The 20,416-nt window shown below is 45.6% G+C and overlaps 1 protein-coding gene across 5 annotated transcripts in view; it reads left to right on the top strand.

Moving 5' to 3' along the window:
- Fam221a (family with sequence similarity 221 member A) overlaps nucleotides 1-20,416 on the top strand; it is an 83,681-nt gene that overhangs the window by 59,052 nt on the left and 4,213 nt on the right. Inside the window, exons 1-7 of one of the 5 annotated variants that reach the window (XM_060380026.1) lie at nucleotides 3,546-3,726; nucleotides 7,521-7,694; nucleotides 10,551-10,741; nucleotides 13,499-13,705; nucleotides 16,782-16,889; nucleotides 17,499-17,525; nucleotides 17,964-18,043. In XM_060380026.1, coding sequence (XP_060236009.1) covers nucleotides 3,662-3,726; nucleotides 7,521-7,694; nucleotides 10,551-10,741; nucleotides 13,499-13,705; nucleotides 16,782-16,889; nucleotides 17,499-17,525; nucleotides 17,964-18,043 — 852 coding nt within the window. In that variant the 5' untranslated portion in view covers nucleotides 3,546-3,661. Of the gene's footprint in view, nucleotides 1-3,545; nucleotides 3,727-7,520; nucleotides 7,695-10,550; nucleotides 10,742-13,498; nucleotides 13,706-16,781; nucleotides 16,890-17,498; nucleotides 17,526-17,960; nucleotides 18,044-20,416 lie in introns of those variants that run through there. The other 4 variants (XM_060380025.1, XM_060380029.1, XM_060380028.1 and 1 more) reach the window with 4 other exon arrangements.

Below are 20,416 nucleotides of genomic sequence, written 5' to 3'. Positions count from 1 at the left end.
TACTAGCTAGAAACTTGAAACAACCTAGATGTCCCTCAACCAAAGAATGGATAAAGAAAGTGTAATACATTTGCACAATGGAGTAGTACTCAGCTGTTAAAAACAATGACATCATGGAATTTGTAGGCAAATGGATGAAACTAGAAAAAATCATTCTGAGTGAGGTAACCCAAAACCAGAAAGACAAGCATTGTTACTATTACTATGTTATTTTATTTTGCTTGTTTGTTTTTTTCAAGATGGTTTCTCTGAATAATAACTCTGGCTGTCCAGTAACAGTTGTGTAGCTCCGTCTTCATGTGGGACTCCTAAAGTGGGAGCAGGGTCTGTCTCTGACTACATTGTCTGCCTTTGGATCTCTTCTTCCTACTGGGCTGCTTTGTCAGGCCTCAGCAGAAGAAGACACACCTAGTTTTACTGCAACTTGATATCCATGGGAGGCCTCCCTTTCGGAGGAGGAGGGGAGGTACGGATTGGGAGAAAGGTGAGGTGAGTGGGAGGGCTGGGAGGAGAGCAGGGAGTGGAATCCTGGACTGGGATGTATAATAAACAAACAACTTAATGAATAAAAAATGTTAAAAACCAAAATCTGAAATAACTAGATGTCTCCATGCAAAAGAATCAAACTGGATCCTTATTTTTCACCCTGCACAAAACAACTCCAAATGGATCAAGAACCTCAAATTCATACCACGAACTCTGAAATGGATAGAAGAGAAAACACGGAGTACATTTGCAGATACAGGTATAGGTAAGGACTTTCTGAATAGGATTCTGATTGCCCAGGAGGGCCAAATTATCAGTAAATGTGACCTCGTAGAATTAAAAGCAGGAACAGAGGCAATTGTCAATCAAATTAAAAGACTGCATATAGACTGGGAGAAAAAATTTTCAAACTATACGTTCAACAGAGGATTAGTATGTAGAATATATAAAGAACTCAATAAATTAAACATCAAGAAAACACAACCAAATCAATAAAGGGGCTAAAGAGATTTCTCAAGAAACACAACCAGTCAATTAATACTGTGAAAGCGTGCTTCACCTCCTTAGCCACCAGGGAATAAAAATTAAAGCAACCTTGAGAAGTCACTCAGTCAGAATGGCTATTCATCAAGAAATCAAAACACAAATCATACTGGCAAGGGCGTGGGGAAGGAGGAACTCTCCTCTCACTTGTTGGTGAGAATGGAAACTGGTGCACTTTCCATAGAGCACCCACTACGGAAAGTCGTGTGGAGGTTCCTCAAAAAAGCTGAAAATAGAACGACTATATGACTCAGCCACACCATTTCTGGGCACATATCCTAAGGATTCCAAATCCTGCTACAGACACACATGCACATCCGTATTTACTGTTTTTATTCAACGTAGCTAGGAAATAGAGTCAGTGTAGATGGCCACCAACTGTTGTGTGGATGATGAAAATGTGCTCTATATACACAATGGGATTTTTTTTTTCAGCTGGAGAGAAAAATAAAAACTTCAGGTGCATGAACAGTAAAGTATGTACTCAGTGAGGTGACCTGGGCCCAGAAAGATAGTGACACACGTTCTTTCTCAATGTGCATCTGCGTTTCAAGGTTTTATACTTATGTATTTAATATGTAGTGTCTGTAGAGGTCAGTAAGCCAGAAAGTTCCCGTAATGGGCTGGGGGAGCAGAGAAGATGCCTTCAGTGTGGGAAGGGAATAGTGGAATTCACGTGAGTGAAAGTAGATGGGGAATAGTGGGAGTTAAAGGTTTCAGTAGGGCTGAGGTAGGGGCAGGGGTACTAATAAGGATGAAAAAGCTTTGCGGGGTGCAGTGGGGGCATGACTTTAATCTCAGCACTCAGGGAGGCAGAGGCAGCGGACTGCTGTGAGTGCAAGGCCAGCCTGGTCTACAGAGCGAGTCCAGGACAGTCAAGGCTACACAGAGAAATCCTGTCTTGAAAAATATCAAACCAAACTAAAACAAACAAAAAACCCAACAACAACAGCACAAAGAAAAAAAAATCCTTATGGAGATCCAATACTTTGTATGTTAATTAAAGATAGTTTTAATAGAGGTTTTGAATGAAAGGCTTAACATCATCAAGAACAGGAGGAACCGAAAGTGTGAAACCAGACTGGACAGCATTAGTGAGTTCTAAAGCAGCCCGGGTGACAAAGTGAGTGCGACCATCCGTCAAATGCATCATCCTGGCCGGGCTGGGGACATAGCTCAGTTGGTAGAGGGCTGAAGTGGAAACATACTCTTGGGAAACTGCCGCAACTGGCCTGTTGCATGCGGGTTGCCCGAGAACCTTGAATCTGTAAAGTGCAATTATCCGTTAAGCAAGAAGATGATTAACAAAGGATGCTCAATCTGGTCCCCAGATAGCCTCAAGGTTTGAGAGTCCTTTTCTCCCGAGTAATGATGGATTTCTTAACCCTTTCCAGCTTGCCAGAACAGCTTATGGCTAAATGACTAATGGGTGATAATTCCATCTTTATATAAAATGCGTGGGGGTTCTTTTTAAAGGTTAAGACAGACTTGTCTTGGAGCCAGGTGTATAGTCTGGCGATGCAGTGCCTACCCAGCGGCTCAAAGGCTCTGGCTTCCAACCTAGATGGCAAGAATCTGGCTGAATTGCTTCTTCTTCCTTAGTCCGTTATTTACTTTCTTTGGAGAACACTTTTTTTTTTCTTGTCACCTGCACAAAGCACAGGTACCCAGGGCTGCTGGTTTCATCTTATTATTTGTCAGTGGCGTCGAATCTTGCTAGTGTAGCCTCACCCTGCCAAACTCATGCTGCCCAACTAAGCTTCTACTCTCGGAGCTCAGCATCAACCCTTAACACTGAAAACGTGGACGATGACGCCCCTCCCCTATCTTCAGAGACGCGCTGATTCGAAGTCTGTAACCGTGAATGGGCGCGTGAACCCGTGTAAACACGCTCTGAGGCCAGGGAGAGGAGAGGAAAGTCTTTTCAGGTACTCGCTCCCTGAACCCAGGGCTGGAACTTTCTGGGCTAGGCAGGCCCCAATGGTTCTCCGGGCTCCCGCCACCTTGAAACCGGGGTATTAGCCGTCCGTGAGATTATGAGGGTGCACAGCATCTCTTTTCCGACGTGGGACTGTGCCGGAGAAGCCGGTTTTTAGGGCTCAGGGAACGGGTAGGGCGACAGTACTCAAGCTTAGTTGGAGTAAAGGCCCACAGAGCATCCGCGGGCAGACGTGTGAGGCACGCGTGCAGTCACCAGACATTTGGCCGTGAGCGGCAGGGGGCGGGGCAGAGCGGGGCGTGGCCAGGGAGGGCGCGGTGCAAGGGAGGAGCATGGCATCCTCTAGGACTCACGGAGTGCAGGAGCAGGGCGTGGCGCTAAAGAGGGGTGTGGCGAGGGCGGAGCTAAGAGGGCGGAGCCAGGGGAGAACTCCAGGTTTATTGGGGAGGAGCTGAGAAAGGGGGCGGAGCCTAGGGGGACGAGGGCGGGAATGAGGAGGGAAAACTAAGTGGGTGGACAGATGGGCGTGTCCTGGGCCGAGGGCGGGGCTTGGGGCGTGGCCTGCGGGTCCCGGCGAGGCTGGGCAGTTTCTGGTGGCATGGCTGGTGCTCGCGCAGGTCTGGCGGATCCTGCCTGGCCGCGGTAGGGCGGACTCAGGGCTCGAGGCAAGGGCTCCTTTCGTTTCCCGCGGCCATGGAGCGGCTGACGTTGCCTCCCGGTGGCGCGGCCGCGGTGGACGAGTACCTAGAATACCGGAGGTGAGGCCTTAACTCTGCTCCGTGGGGCGGGCTCCGATTCCCGTCTAAGTCTCTGTCATCGGAGCATCCGGGACCAGCAGGGACCCGGCAGGCGAACGCAGTAGGGCTCCGGGAGTCCGTTCCTGGGCTGTTCGAGAGGCCTGGAATAATTTCACATTTCATCTTCTGTAATTAAATGTGATGACACACGGTTCTATTCTGTAGTGAATCTCTTCTGAGTCTCCCTCGCCAAAAGGGATGATTAACTACCTCTATAGTGGGTCCTTTTTTATTTCTCTTGGTGACAATTGAAGAATTACATATTGACCACTTGGGGCCTATAAAAGCGAATAGACGTCAATGTGCACATTAATTCGGTGATGGGTAAGGCGTGAACTGCTGAATGCCCCCAAGCCCAGGGGGGTGGTTTAGGGCTGAGTTTCTGAGACTCCTCTCCCAAAGCTGGGGACACAGCTGCTTGCTCCTTTGGCTGGAGGTCGCACAAAGGCTGATGCATCTGCCTCCGAGTCCGCATCTCCTAAGAAAGGTTTCTTTTTGACAGTTGGGAAACTGGGGAGAATGGGGGCTGCAGACGACTTGGCAGGACGATGAAGGAAAGGCCGAATGTGTGGAGCTTCTCCCAGGTCGTCCAAGGGTGTCTAGGCATGCCCCACTAGTGTGGTCTGGGGTAATGCTTAGAGCTGTCTGAAGAGTCTTAAAAGGAAAAGCAAGAAGGAACAGCTTGATTAGTCCGTCTTAGGTTTCTATTGCTGTGATAAAACATCACAATCAAAAACAGCCTGAGGAGAAAAGGGTTTCTTTCAGCTTGTACCTCGTGCTCCATTTCCCGAGGCGGACAGGGCAGGGGCTGCTGCGGCACCGTCGGAGCGGCTTGCTGCTTTGCTGCTGGCGGCAGGCCCAGCCTGCTTGCTTATAGTAGCACTGTAGGCACCGCCCAGGAGTGGCACCGCCCACAGTGAGCGGGGCTCTCTTACGACAGTCTGCAGTCAAACCACAGGCTTGCCCACAGGCCAATATAAGGAGCGGGGAGCGAGTTCTGTCTGACTCTGGCTCGTGTTGAGTTGACATAAACCGAGCCAGCACACAGCCCTCGCATTCACCACATACTTCCCTCCTACCCAGAGCAGGGCTGGCTTCACAGGTTTTGCTCTCTGGCTTTTCCTTAAACTTTCACTCTTCTCTTGTCCAGGAAATGCTAGGGACGGGCCTGTGGAAGGTGACCTTTGCAAGTATAAATATCATGGAACATGTCCATTTAGGAGAGATCATCATGTCCTTTACAGTCAACTAGATTTAGAAACATGAGGACTTGGGCTCCTAGATATAAAAGGGTTATATATGGGGAAGGCTTCGAAAACGATCCCTAACACAAACAAACCTTCCTACTGTCAGGGCCCAGGCCTGTAATTTCAGCCCTGAGGCGATGTCTGGGAGGGTAGTGAGTTCAAGGTCAGTTTAAACCACATAGTGAGAAACTGCTGAAAAAACGAAGGGCTGAGATGTAGCTTGGGGTACAATCATTGCCCAGTTAAGTGCAAAGCCCTGGGTTCTGCAACAAACATAAAAAATGCCAAGGCAAAAGCCTCCCCAGTTTTCTTGAATTTTGACTTGCCTTTGGTGGGAGGCACCTGGGAGGGAGTATACAGTCTTTCTACTCAGTGTCAAAAGTTGGGGTACCTGGGGCTTACTAAAAAAGCAGGATCTCAGACTTACCCAGATTCAGTAACTCAATTCAGCAGGCGAGCAAGATGCCCTGGAGACAGGGGACATACAATAAAGTTTGAGCTGTTCTGTTTGCATTTATCCCTCACTCTTTCTGGTACTGCTGGTATTCTTTGATGGCTATAATTAAAACCTTATCTCAGAAAAAGTGCATTAAAAAAACCTATTGTGTATCTAGAGTAAGCAAAGGAGAGAACAATCAAAGCAAATAAAGGGGAGAAAAAGAAAGGTAAGCAACAGGGGAAGAACAGAGAGCAGGCAACAGGCACAAGCAGCGAAGGAAGATACAGAGCTGTCTTTCCAGTTCTAACTGTCATGCAGTTTTTTGTTTGTTTTCTTGGTGGATAAGTGCATAAAATATACTAAATAGTGTAAGTGTAAAGCTTCAGAATGGCCATTCCAACTTTGCAAAAGTCTATGAGATGTATAGACTTTGGTTAATCTTAGTGTGTGACTTGTATTATATTTGCAGGTTTTTAAAAGTTTACATAAAAACAAGAAGGAGGAAGATTGTGCTGATTGTATAGCCTATGAATTGGGTTTCTATTTTCTACTACAACTAGCTACTTCAAAATATGAAAAAGTGTGTAATGTACAAAAAAACCGTATAAACAACACTTCTTGGGAATTAAAGGGAGATATTTTCAAAGAGAAATTTCTTCCACTTTGAGCAATTTTTATTTACTTTTTTAAATGTATTTTTTCTTTATTCTCCCAAAGCAAATTTTTTTCTCATAGAAATACTGCAGGATGTTTTTTCCCATAAAATCAAATTACACTTTGAAACATCTGATCACCACGACATACCATGAGTTTGAGCTTGTGTAAATCAAAGCATGTTTTCAGAGATCACATGACCTTCAGCTTCTGTCCATAGGTCAGAGGTCAGGTATGGCAAGCAGTTATGCTGGCTTCTACATTGATGTATTTTTAATTTTAGGTACTGTTTTTAAAGGATGAAAACATAATTTTTAGCAGTTTAAGCTCAAGATTTTTATTTTCTTGAGACAGGGTCTTGCTGTGCAGTCCAGTCTGGCCTCCAACTCGTCTTCCTGCCTCAGCCTTTTTGGACAGGATTCCAGGAGTGAAACCCCATCTGGCTTAGGCTCTAGCTTTTAATGAGAAGAATGAATGTTTGTTTCAGAATTAAAGGAGAAATTGACGTGGGTATGTGATGATTCTCCGCTGGCAAACCTTGATATGGGTGCAGCTACTTCTCTGTTGCCATCATAAAATATCATGGTCCAAAGAAATGGCTCCAGATGGGCAGGAGTGGTGTGGTAGCAAGACATGAAGATGGCTGACCATGCTTTGTCTTCACACAGGAAGCAGAGAAGGGAGAGAGCAGGAAGTGGAGAAAGCTATGGTCCCTCAAAGCTGCCCCTGAGTAGTGGACGTCTTCCAGCAAGGCTGCACCTCCTAATGGTCCCCTAACCTCACCAAATAGTGCCACTACCTGGGGACCAAGTCACCTGGGGACCAAGTGTTCAGATACGAGAATCTGTGGGAGACATTTCCCAGTTGAACCACAATCAGTGAAGTCCTGTTTTAAAAAGGAAGGTTGACCAGGCAAAAGCTTACAGAGCCAAGTTTTACACAGAGTGGGAGTGGAAGAAAATAAACACACAGGAAATCCTGTACCTTCATGCTGAGGTCTGTTGAATAGTGTGCAGCCATGGAGAAAAATGACTGTAGGATAAAAGAGTATGACCTAATGAACCAGGGAACTTAGGAAGACTTGTTTGTGTAGATTCTTCTCTGGGCTGTTGAGTCTTCAGAGAGAAATATGTCCCTTCTCTCAAGGCAGAGAAGGAGGCTCCTGGAATGAGGGAAGAATATTCGGGATGGTGGGAATGACATCTCTGCTTGTACATGCCGAACTCCATCAGAAGCAAAAGTTGTATTGTTACTGTTTGAAATTTGGCTGTGTATTTGCATTCAAAGTCAAAAATCCAAAGTCAAAGCCACTTTTTATTTAAATATACAAGAATAATTTAATTTTAGAGTTTGGTATTTTTGGCCTGGAAAATACTCAAGGGTTAATTAACAAGCAATGCTTGTTGTTGTTGTAGAATTGTTGGTGAGGATGATGGAGGGAAACTTTTTACTCCTGAAGAATACGAAGAATACAAGAAAAAAGTTTTACCCATGCGTTTACAGAACAGACTGTTTGTGAGCTGGCGATCACCAACAGGAATGGATTGTAAACTTGTTGGCCCAGAGACACCCTGTTTTTGTACACATAGGTAAGATATTGTATCATCTTCTTTTTTTAACTTTTTATTTTTAAAGTGTGTGTGTGTGTGTGTGTGTGTGTGTGTGTGTGTGTGTGTCTGTCTGTCTGTCTGGGTGGGTATGTGCAGGTGACTGCTGAAGCCTGAGGCATCAGATCTGCCTGGAGCTGAGCTCCAAATGGCTGTGAGCCACCTGAGATGGGAGCCAGCGTCTTCAAGAGCCGTGTGCGTGCCTGACTACTGAGCCATTTCTCCAACCCACTTTATCACTTCTTTTCTGATGGCTAGAAAATTAAAACTACAGCAAAAACATATCTTCCTTCTTTACGTAACAGCAATAAGATCAAGAAACAGTTGATGCTGGCATTTACGTAGCACAGTAGAACTACAACGAGCTTTCCTTCCCTGTTAAACTCAACAGTCTGTCACCATGAGCAGCTCTTGTCTTGCCGTTGGTGACACAGGACAACGGGTCTTTCAGTTTGGTGAAAGCAGCATCTGCTGGTCCTATTATTAGATAGGTAGACACTCAGTGTCACACTGATCCATGCCGGTCAGGCTTTTTACCCACCAGTAGACCCACTCCTCAGGTAGGAATCACACCCCCCACCCTCAGGGAGCACTGGATTGGAGTTTTTCTTTCTCTATTTGTTTGCTCATTTCTTGGAGAGAGGGTCCCATCATTAGCCCAGGCTGGCCTGGAACTTGGGGTGTAATCCTCAACTAGCTTCAGACTCATGACTTTTCTGCCTCCCAGGTGCTGGGATTACAGGCATGCACCACGGTACCTGGCCCCACACCCTGAACAAACAAAAATGCAAATCCTTTTGACTTCAAGTTGTTGTGTTCAAGAACATCACCCAGAGGATGGATATGAGGGGCCAGTCATAACGTCTGTTGTTTATTTTGTCATGCATGTGCTATTCCTTCCTGTTTCTCTATCATCTCACAGTTGGAAATAACAACATGATCAAACTGCTTCGCAAAAAGTACAAGACGAAAACCCACCAAGCCTGGTACCCATATTTAGGGACCAGGTCTAGCTTTTCGGTCTAAGGAATGCATTGAAGGAGAACCACCCTGTTTCAACAGCAGCCTCTGAGGCTCTTTCTGAGCGACTCTTTGTCTGGTTGCTATTTACAGAGTTTCAGTTTGCCAGAAGTTGTTAGGCAGTTGCTAGGATGAGTAATGTACATAGATTGGCTTTAAACTTACCTTGAAACCATAACTAAAAACACTATGGAGAAATGGAGGATGATGGTTACATGTTGATATCTTTTGAAACTGAGGGGGTTGGGCAAATTTGTGGTAGTCTTATAATTTGTGCTTGTGAGCAATTTAATGAACATTTAATTCTATGTGGAGTTTGTGCAGCCTGAAAATGACCCTCAGTCCAACTCAACAACGACAAGGAAAATTTTTCTGTAGTATTCATCACTTAATAAAATTCCTATCCAACGTATGTTTTTTTCTGTTTATAAAAGTGAAACCTAGCTATTAAGGGCACAGGAAATATGTAGAAAAGTAGAACACTTAGCACCCAGAGCCTGCTGCTGATTGTGCTTTTCATTTTATCTGTGAAATTTTCTTGTTACATTGTTACTTAGTTGTATGTTCTGTGTAAGCAGAAAATATAGCACTGCTTTTTCACAAGTGAATCACGGGAAATGTGTATGCATGTGGCTTTTAGGAATCTCAAGGCAAGTTTTTAATAATTGCTCTGTGTTCCAGCTAGTCCCATGGTGTTCAGTGTTGTTCTTGAAGCCGAGAGACCCCGAGGTGTGCCAGGCAGAAAGGCAGGCTACATAAGAGGGGACTCCAGTTCCTGTTCTTTCCTTGGCTTTAACCACTTCAGTGTTTAAATATCTTATATGTAGTATTGTGACTCTATAAAGGTTTCTTTCTAAAGAGAGGGTGGAGGTCAATGGGTCCAGAGGATCAAACTCAGGGCGTTAGGTCTGGCAGCAAGAGCCTTTACCGGCTGAGGCCTCTCAGAGGCCTTCTTTAGTTTTCTTGCTGTGTGGAATTTTATATAATTTTACCGAGTGTGTGTGCGTGTGTGTATGAGAGACAGAGACAGGGAGAGCGGGAGCAAGCGAGAGGGAGAGAGATAGATAGATAGAGACAGACAGACAGACACAGAGAGAGAGAGAGAGAGAGAGAGAGAGAGAGAGAGCATGAGGACACAGGCCTGTCAGGACACAGTGTAGTGTGGATGTGCAGAGGACAATTAAAGGAGGTGGTTCGCTCCTCTCACCATATAGGTTGTCGGTATGAAAATATGGTCATCAGATTTGGCAGCAAACACCTTTTCTGTCTCGCCACTCCCAAAACACTTTAGCTTTTTGCCAGGGTCTTGCTGTATAGCCCAGGCTGGCCTCACACTCGTGATCTTCCTGCCTCCACCTTCTGAAAGCCGAGCTCGCAGGGGGATGCTGCCACAGCCGACTTGAGAGAAAGCATGTTTATAAAGAGCTGTTTTGTATGGCTGGTTATAAGTTAGTAGTGGAACATTTGCTCAGCATACATGGTGCCTTGGGTTTGATTTCCAGCACAGTCCCCAAAAAAGGAACGTTTTCAGTCACTGAGGATATGCACTTCGACTAAAGAACTGCAATGACAAGTATTTTAAGGGATTATATTTCTTTATATGGTTGCGAAACTTTAAATAACCAAAACTTAAAATCCAAAAAAAAGTGAAGATTACTGACCAAAGCTGAGAGAAATGCACAGGTGGGTGGGAGTGTTTATTTTACCCCATTAAAGCAAATATGAAGATAAAACAGAATCAAAATAATTACGTGTGCATCTATTAACGATAAATTGTAATGTTTGACAATATCCAAGTTGTGTTTCTGTGTTTTAAAGGTATAAACAGCATAAGACTGACTTTGAAACAGTTCCCCAGGAGCGCCCCATCGACCTGCCTTGCCAAGTGCCGAGGTGCCAGTGCCAGGCTTACCACTATGTCCCTCTGAACGGCACCCAGCCCATCCGCTGCAGGTGCAAGCACTTTGCTGACCAGCACACCGCTGCACGTGGCTTCACATGCAATGCCTGTGAGTTCTGTTCTTACACGCTTACAGACTGCTTTAATTTCTTATTAAATCCTTTTGGTTGTTGTTGTCATTTTTTGCTTTTTTTGAGATGAGGTTTCTCACTGTAGCCCTGGCTGTCCCAGACTCACTTTGTAGAGCTGGCTAACCTCAGAGAGATCTGCCTGCCTCTGCCTCCCTGAGTGCTGGGATTACAGGCGTGCACCACCACCATCCAGCTTTTGTTAAATACTTAATGAATTTTTACAACAGTTTATTTAGCTACGGAGTCAATATTTATCTACAAAGCAAAATTCAATGGGTAGATACTCAGTTCTTGGAATGTTTATAAAGTTGCAGTGTCGTAGAATTTAAATAATTTAAGTAATTGTGATTGATTAGATTTTAAAGAATTACTAGACACTACCTGATTAAAAGTTTGCTTGCTTGCTTTTCCTTTCGTTTCCTTCTTTTTTTCCTTCCTTCCTTCCTTCCTTCCTTCTTTCCTTCCTTCCTTCCTTCCTTCCTTCCTTCCTTCCTTCCTTTCTTTTTTTCTCTTTGGAGCAGGGTTTCTTTGTGTAGCCCTGGCTGTCCTAGAACTGGCTCCGTAGACCAGACTTATAGCGGGACTTTCTGGACCCACCAGTGGTTAAATAATGACACAGAGACTTATTAATATTTATTAAAGCTTAAGCCTTTAGCTAGGCAGACTCTCGGCTAGCTCCTTTAACTTCACCGACTATTCTAGCCAATGAACGGCCATGTGGCTAGTTCTTGACCTCTCTCAGCCCTGGTTCATCTGTTCCTTCCCACGTCACGTGGGTGGATCCCATGTCTCCTCCTTCTCCCACTGAAGAGGAATTCTCTTCACTGAAGTTCAGCCCTCCCTTCCTGCTCAAGTGTTGGCCACCAGCTCTTTATTTATTGGCTTTCAGATAACAATTCTCGATTGCTCTGGGCAGGTAAGGAAGAACAAATATGTACAAACTATGTGACTGGTGATGGGACATAGCTCTTTGCCAACACAGAATCAGCCACTGAATATACAGAGACGCGCCTTCCCTCAGTGCACCTGACACAGGCTGGCCTCGAACTCAGAGCTCCACCTGCCTCTGCCGCCTGAGTGCTGGGATTACAGGCACGCACCACCACTGCTCAGCTCTGAAGTTTTCTTCTAAAATTAATTTAATTTTATGTGTGGGGTACTTTGTCTACATGTATGTCTGCGCACCACATGTATACTTGGTACATGTGGGGCCCAGAAGAGGGTGCCAGAGACCCTGGACCTGGAGTTAGAGATGGTTGTGAGCTGCTGGAATTAAACCAGGTCCTCTTAGAAGAGCAATAAGTGCTCTTAACCACTGCCCCATCTCTCCAGCTCTGGTTAGACATTTTCAGTAATAGGGTTTGGAGTGACGGCTCAGCACTAAAGAGCATTTGCAGTTCTTCGAGAGGACCTGGGTTCAGTTCAGCAGTCACATGGCAGCTTGCAACATTCACAGGCACAAACACTGTGCTCATTCACACACTCAGGCAATCACTCACGCACCAAAATAAATCTAAAAAAGAATAAAAATGTTTTTGATACTGAGAGTTTAGCCAGCCTGATTCCGTTTTGCTTTGGGGGTGTGTGTGTAGATACTGGCCACTGATCCCAAGGTCTCACAAATGCTAGGCAAGCCCTCTGCCACTGAGCTATACCCTCAGGGTTTTAAAAAGGAATTTTATAATTAAAAAAGATACGCAACCCAACAAACACTTGATGTTTTCTGACTACGGGTGCTCAGTCAGTTCCAAATCCATAAAGGGAGCCGAAGCATTTCTGGCTGCAAGCAGTCTGGATAAAGGGCACTCAACCCGAGAAACATGTTTACTGACAGTAGCAGGAGTCAATGTGTGCTTAGTTGTATAAAACTTAGAAGCTTTGCTTCCCATACTCAGGAACAAGTGCTGTGGGTGGGTAAAGATTTTTACATCACGTATTCCGGTCTCCATTCCAATATGACTGCTTTAAAAATAAAAGTGTGTGTGTGTGTGTGTGTGTGTGTGTGTGTGTGTGTGTGTGTACTGGGCGCTGGCAAAGGCCAGAAGAGGGCATCAGATCTCCGGGAATTGGAGTCATTGACAGTTGTGAGTCACCATGTGGGTTTTGAGAAGTGAACCCAGATCTTCTGCACGAATAGTACCTGCTTTTAACCCCCCGAGCCATCTCTCCAGCCTTCATTTTGTTTTTTAGCGACAGGGTTTTGCTATGTATACTAGCCTGGCCTGGGAGTTGTGATCCTCTTGGCCTCCAGAATGCTTGGCATACAGGCGTTCACCACAGCACTCAGCTTTAACGGAGCCTTTGAGGAAAGGGGCTTCATTTTCTGGCACTCCAATCAACGTTTTTATTGTTTTGTTTTGAGACAGGGTTTCTCTGTGTAACAAGCCCTGGCTGTCTTGGACTTGCTTTGTAGATCAGGCTGGCCTCGAACTCACAGAGATCCACCTCCCCCTACCTCCTGTGTGCTGGGATTAATGGCATGTGTCACTACTGCCTGGCGGCACTCCAGTTTTTAACTCATTGTCTTTTGGGCCTATTTGGTCTTTGAAGCATTTCCCCACTTCCCTGAGCACCTTGTTAACCACATCAGCTTCTGTAAGAACAGCCGTGGCTGCAGATAAGAGATGCAGGCCCGAGGACTCCCCTCAGCTAGCTCTGGCAAAGATAAATGACCTAGGGCGGGCAGCTTATTGCTTACTCTTAACATTGCGCCCTTTGTGTCTTCCTTCATTCAGGCTCCAAGTGTTCAGGTTTCCACAGCTCCTTCACCTGTGCCTGCGGCCAACCGGCGTATGCCCACGAAACGGTGGTGGAAACCCGCCAAGAAAGATTGGCTCAGGGAAAGCCAGTAGGACAAGACGTCCCTTACGCAGCAATGGGAGGGCTGACTGGTTTCAGCTCCTTGGCGGAAGGCTACATGCGCTTAGATGACAGTGGCGTCGGTAAGTGAAGACGGTCTCAAGTGTGAGGTTGGCACAAGATGCTAACAGTAGCAGAACCTCACGTTTATGGAGTTAGCACTTTAGAGGCTTTTCCCCCCCCCAGAAAAATTTCCCTTAGTTTTTATTTTAAAAAATTGTTGCACTATACCACATATTGTTATAGAAAACTTCCAAAGCACAGGAGAAAAGATTATTCTGTGTGCAGTACTTTACCTTAACCTGAGTCCACGTCCCTGCTGACGGAAGCAGCTGGACGACACTTCCGTCTGATATGGTACAGTTACTTCCACTTTATTGGGTGCAACTTGCTACTGTGATGCTCTGGTGTTCTCTCCCTTCCCCTCCGTTTTTCCTTTTCCTTCCTTTCTCATCTTTTCTCCCTGGGAGATTCAGTTTGGGAAGTCAGGCCTTGGAGCCTGGTAGAATTTGAACCTGCAGTGAGAGCAAGGGGGAGACCACCAGGCCCTGTTGTTGGGGGTTGGTCTGATGCTCGTGTGTTGATGCTAATTACGGGCCTTCAAGATCTGGTCACTGCCCAGATACACCTATCCTTGCTGTGTAAACCTGCCTCAGACATTATTCCTGATGGGTTAATAAAAAAAAGCCTGTATCCAGGCAGCACAGAAGGAGGTAGGCGTGGCTAAGGTTCGCTGGCTTTGGGGAAGGAGAGACGGGAAGGGAGGAAAGAGGAGGAAGCCATGATGGGTTAGCATAGAAAAGAAACCATGGGCCTAGAGGAAGGACTCCAAAGGTGGCGTGGGAAGGAGTGATCCAGATGAAAGATAAGCAAGTATTTATAGGATTATGGATGGACGGTAGCCCAGATGAGGATGATGAAGGCAGACAGCATTGGATGGGGGCTGGGAGGTGGATGGTGAGGTTACTGAGATAATGTAGGTGGAATTATTTGCCCAGCCCAAGGTGTTTATAAGGCAATTATAAAATCTAAGAGGTGTCTATGCCTTATTGATTATGATAGAGGGTTAAATAATACCACCACGATAATTATAGGGTTAATAATAAAATTTAGCCTGATACCATTTATTTCCAACAGCACACTGTCTACCTAGAGACCAAATTACAAATGAGGTGAGCCCGTAACATTGGAGACCCATGTAGCAAATGTGAATGTGCAGGCCTGAGCAGCCTGTGTCCCAGTGTCACAGGAAGGAGAGTGGAGGCAGGAAGGGGCAGGAACTGGGAGAAGGAGCAGTTTTCCTGTGCAGCGCACTCTAGGAGACAGGACTAGCTTGTCAGCCAGTTAGACCCGCAGTTCATTTCTGAGGTGGTCTGGGAGGAGATAGGATGTTTATTTATTTTTTTGTGTGCATTGGTGTTTAGCCTGCAAGTATGTCTGTGTAAAGGTATCAGATCTTGGAGCTACAGACAGTTGTGAGCTGCCGTATGGGTGCTGGGAATTGAACCCAGGTCCTTTGGAAGAACAGTCAGTGCTCTTAACCACTGAGCCATCTCTCCAGCCCCGCTAGGATGGTTTTATGTATTTCTCTGTAGCTTCCTTCTTTTTGGCTCAAGAGTCAATGCCTTCAGCAGTTAGTCTTCGTAGTTTGTAGTTTGGGTGTGGCATATAGTTCCTTGTTCATTGAAGAAAGAGCTTTATTGTTCATACTTAGTTGTCCTGGTTTGCTTTTCTGTTGCTTGAGATAAAATGCTGCCCCAAAACAATTTGGCAGGGAAAGGATTACAGGTGATAATATATCATTGAGGGAGGCCATGGCAGAAACCTGGAGGCAGAAACTGAAGCAGAGGCCACGGAAGGACACTGCCTTCTGGCTTCCTTCCCATGGCTTGCTCTATACCATACAACCCAGGCCAGAGGACTCACGCCTTTAATCCCAGCACTGGGTAGGCAAGGCAGGGGGATCTCTATGGGTTCAAGGCTAGCCTGCTCTATGTAGTGAGTTCAAGGACAGCCAGGACTACACAGAGAGGCCCTGTCTAACAAAGCAAATGAAACAAATACTCCAAATAAATAATCAACCCAGGACCATGTGCCCAGGGGCAGTACCACCGCATCAGGCTGGGCTCTTCCACACTTTATCATTTTTTAAAAAAATAAATAAATTTATTTGTTTTTATTTTGGTGTGTGTGTGTGTGTGTGTAAGCCACACGCATACAGGTGCCTTTGGAGGCCAGAATAGGCATTAGATTCCCTGGAGTGGTGTTGCAGGCACTTATGAACTACCTGATACAGGTTCTGGGAACTGAACTCTGGTCCTCTGGAAGAGCAACACTCTTAAGCACTGAGCCACCTCTCCAGTCCCAGCAATCATTTCTAGTTGGGAGGGTAGTCCACAGACACGCCCACAGGACAGTCTGATGGAGGCAGTTCCTCAGCTGAGGTTCCCGCTTCTCAGAGGATTCTAGTCGTGTCCAGCTGACAAACACCGAGCAGCTCCCTGGTTTTCTAGATTAGAAGTTCAGCTCTCCTCACACTGAATGCTTTGCTTTAGTGTTTTATAACCATGTTAGGGTCTGGTACTTCTTTCCTGACATAGTTACAATGGTATCTAATAGTCTTTCCTCCTGTGGAAAAGTTTGTGAGAAATGTAAAAATTCTTTTTTTTTTTAAGCAATTTTTCTTCGTGTGGCAGATACGAAGTTAAAATTAAGATTCCTTGGGCTGGAGAGATGGCTGAGTGGTTAAGAGCGTTTGTTGCTTTTGCAGAGGACCTGGGCTTGATTCCCAGCACCTACATGGCAGCTCACAACTGTAACTCCATTTCCAAGGGGGGCTAACACCTGGGCACTAAGCAAAACACTCAGACACATAAAATAAACATAATTTAAAATAAAAATTCCGGTTTCTTTTTGTACTTACTCGTGTTTGGTGTTTTGTTTTGCGTCGGGGTCTCCCTGTGCTCTTGGCACTGGTCTGATTTTTCACCCCCTAAGTGTATGGGGCTGTAGGCATGCACTACCGTAGCCAGCCGAAAGACTGCACAGGAATTTTTTTCTAGCAGTTCTGCTGATACTCTGATTTCCCTGAGGGTAGAAATGATGAACTGCTTGTGTCTTTACCAACGAAGATTTCTGCTTTTTGTGTCTTGTTTCCAGGCGCACCCTCCGTTGAAGTTTTGGATTCTCCAGTTACGGCCATGGATCACCCGTTCCTAAGAGCCATGCAGCAGCCCTCTACTTCTTCTCCCCAAACGCTAGCAGATGGTAACCAAGTTACAAGACGTACTTTTTTGGTGTAGTAAGAGTATAGAACTTGATTTGCTTCCCAGGCAACAGATGAGAGCACGGATGCACCGATGTCGGGTTTAGCGAACCAATGAGTTTTTATTGGGGTTACCGGCAGGGACCTCGACGAGGAGCAGGGGTAACTCAAAAGCAGCTACACTGGCAGGAAGAGCCCGGGTCAGTGGAGAGTGGAAGAGGAAGACACCTGACATTAACCTCTGGCCTACACACACACACACATACATACACACACACACACACACACACACACACACACACGTACGTACGTATGTACGTTTTAATTCTGGGACTCTCCAAAGCAGTTAGTATCATTTCTGTGGTTGCTAATAGAAAGCCTCAGTGCATCATCTCAAAAAGTTTAGAGGAATTTCAACTACAGTTAAAAAAAAAAAATAGTTGGAAAGTTGTGTATTTGTGTGTGTGTGTGTGTGTGTGTGTGTGTGTGTAGTTGGGAGTTGCTGGGCGTGCATGTGGAGGTGAGAGGACTACTCTGCCTGTGTGCAGAGGTGTGCGTGTGGATGTGGAAGACTACCCGCTGAAGTTGATGCTTTTCCTTCCAACATGCAGGTCCTGCGGCAGAACTCAACTTGTCAGGTAGGAGGCAAGCACCTTTACCTACCAAGCCATCTGTTGCCTTCTCTTCCACTTTTTGAGACAGTGTTTTAGTCTATAGCCTAGGCTAGCCCGGAACTCACTTTGTAGGTAGCCCAGGCTGGCCTCCAGTTTTAACTCTTCCTGCCTCAACCCCTCAATGACTTGAATTGGGTGTGATCTCTGTGCCTGGCTCTCTCTAGGGCACTCATGTGGAATCCTGTGCAGTGCTATTAAATAGGAGCCGGTTAAATATTAGGAGAATGTTTGCTACTGGAAATGACTTTTGTTTTGTGATGGAATTCTTGCAGAGAAAGAATTCAGTATTAGGACCATTTTGGCCATTTCTGCTGTTATTTGATATAAAGGAATTCTGTCTCCTCTTTTGGGGGACATGTGATGTCATAGTACATGACTGAGATTTTTTTCTCATGTTAGTAGGTCCAAGCACTCAGATTGCTTCCTTAAGGAAACCTGGTGAGGATGATATGGCTTACTTTGAAAGACAATACCAGGAAAGGGTAAGCATTTGCGGAAATCTACTTGTATATGGCTTTACTTGAAACACAGACACCACTGAAAGATTAGATCTTGTACGTGGAATGTCATTGAACACAATTTGTAAAGGCTTAACTCACAGATGGTATTAAAATTTGAAGCTTCCTTAGAACAATTCACATAGAAAAAGGACTGATAAGAAAATAGGACTAAAATACCAGCTGATTCACGAAACTCATAAATATTGATTAAATACATAAATGAAATAAACATCAGACATCTATCTATCTATCTATCTATCTATCTATCTATCTATCTATCTGAGACAGAGCATCTCTGTGTAGCCTTGGCTGTCCTGGACTTTGTAGACCAGGCTGGCCTTGAACTCAGAGATCCGCCTGCCTCTGCTACCCTGAGTGCTGGGATCACAGGCATGCGCCACCATGCCCAGCTTCCATCTGCATATTTGTAAGTTATTTGTGTGTAGGTGTCAGGTGAGGCTATGCAGAGGCTGGTTAAGGTGTGCAGTGTGCAGCTGGGTGGGAGGAGCACCCTGTAGTGCTCCGGAGCACACCAGGGTGCTTAGGGTTCTTGCTGTGTACTTCTAAAGGGCTAACAAAGGCCACCCAAATGGCTTTGAGCAAGTGGTAGGTGTTTGAGGTAACAGATATGCCAGCTACCTCAATGGAATTATGTCACCCCTTATGCACCTCACCAGTGTACGCAATTAGCTAAAAACTGCACACACGTGAGATTTTTCCTCTTGTCACCCCTCCCATGATGCCTCGCTCAGCTCATCATGTAACTGAGGATGTGGACTATCAAATGATTCTCCATGTCAGAGCAGAGGAAGTGAACAGAAAAACAGGATTATCTCAGCTCCCCTTGAGGGATCTCGAAGCTGAGGGGAGGGAGGTCCTGAAGCTGGGAGCGGGCACCTGGACACAGTGTAGGCCAGACAGGAACGAGGGGACACTTGCAGTGATGGAAACTGTCTCTATCTGTGGTGTCATCATTCACCCTATGTCACTGTATACGTCTAAATTTGAATAAAATGAAACGTGAAAAAAATCTCCCTTAGCCGAGACTCAATAACCACACGACCTGGCGGCTCCCACTTAGATAGGAAAGGAATCCTTTCCATCCTTACGGACAGTTCTTTTGGAGGACTCCGACCTTACGGACATCTTTGTTTAGGCTGCTTTAACAAAATGCCGTAAACAGTAGAAACTTGCTCAGTTTTTGAGGCCGGGAAGTCTTAAGTCAAGCTGCTCGCAGATCTGGTGCCCCGTGGCTTGCCTTCCGGTCCGCGGTTGGTGCCTCCTCGCTGTGTGGCGGTGAATGAGATGAGGCAGCTCTCTGGCCTCTTTTTCATAGACACCAACTGCGCTTCTGAGGGTTGCCCACATAACCAACTTACCACCGAAAGCTCCCAGCTCCCAGTGCCATCGGTGATGAAGTTTCTTTTCGGCTTGTGAGTTTGGCAGTGGTACAGACCCTTGGAAGGCATAGCAAAGGGAAAGGCAGAGCTGGAGGACCTTAGAGGCGAGTTAGAGTTCAAATGGTTTTTTCGTAGCATCGTTAGGGGCAGGACTTATGACCCAGTCAGTCTTCATCCTGGAACACATGCTCACAGGTTGATTTTGGTTTTTACTGCGTTTGAAACTCCTTCTGTCCCTCCTGATGGGTCTATGTAGTGTTGGCAGTGTTGAAAGCATGCTGGTGTATTTGTTTGCTGGCAGATAGCGAGTGGAGTTCTCATTTATGAATGTTTCAGGTTACCTATTAGAAGTAAACCTGTGTTAGTGAATTTATGAGTTGCAGTTTATAACTTTCTACCCTGTCAGGGTTCTCAGACTCAAACTCTCTGCAGCTGGCACAAATCATAGCCCTGACGGAGCATGTGACAACCACAGTTCACAGCTGTGAACAAACAGAAGCAGCCCCACGTCCTACAGCTGGGATTAAAACAAAATCACATTCGCATAACATGACTAGGTTTTTAAAGGAACCCACTCTCACTACATCTGGCCTTTGCTAACCATTTGGAACATTTGGTATGGGGAATCTTAATGGTGAGTGAAAGCTGGTTTTGTCAGCTAAAGCTTCTGTGCTAACGTGGTTTACTGTCTGCTTTCAGAGATTCTTGGGAAGGTATTTACTTTACAGATTAGGTTAACTTGTCTTTTTCTGCCCTGATAAAACTTCGTCTCTTTCCCCTAGGAAAGGAGAATTTTACTAAGGAAACTAGTGCCGAACATCTGCTAGGGGCAAGGCACTTTGCTCACGTCAGAACATTTTAAAAAGCAGGGCGGGGTCTGGGAAGGAGAGCTTGGCCCTTAGCCCACTAGAGGGATATTTGACAAGCACTATTTCTTTGTCTTTTAATTATTTTC

This window comes from Meriones unguiculatus, chromosome 3, assembly GCF_030254825.1.
Source record: "Meriones unguiculatus strain TT.TT164.6M chromosome 3, Bangor_MerUng_6.1, whole genome shotgun sequence".
NCBI lineage: Eukaryota > Metazoa > Chordata > Mammalia > Rodentia > Muridae > Meriones > Meriones unguiculatus.
This window is presented reverse-complemented; position numbering and strand designations above follow the sequence as displayed.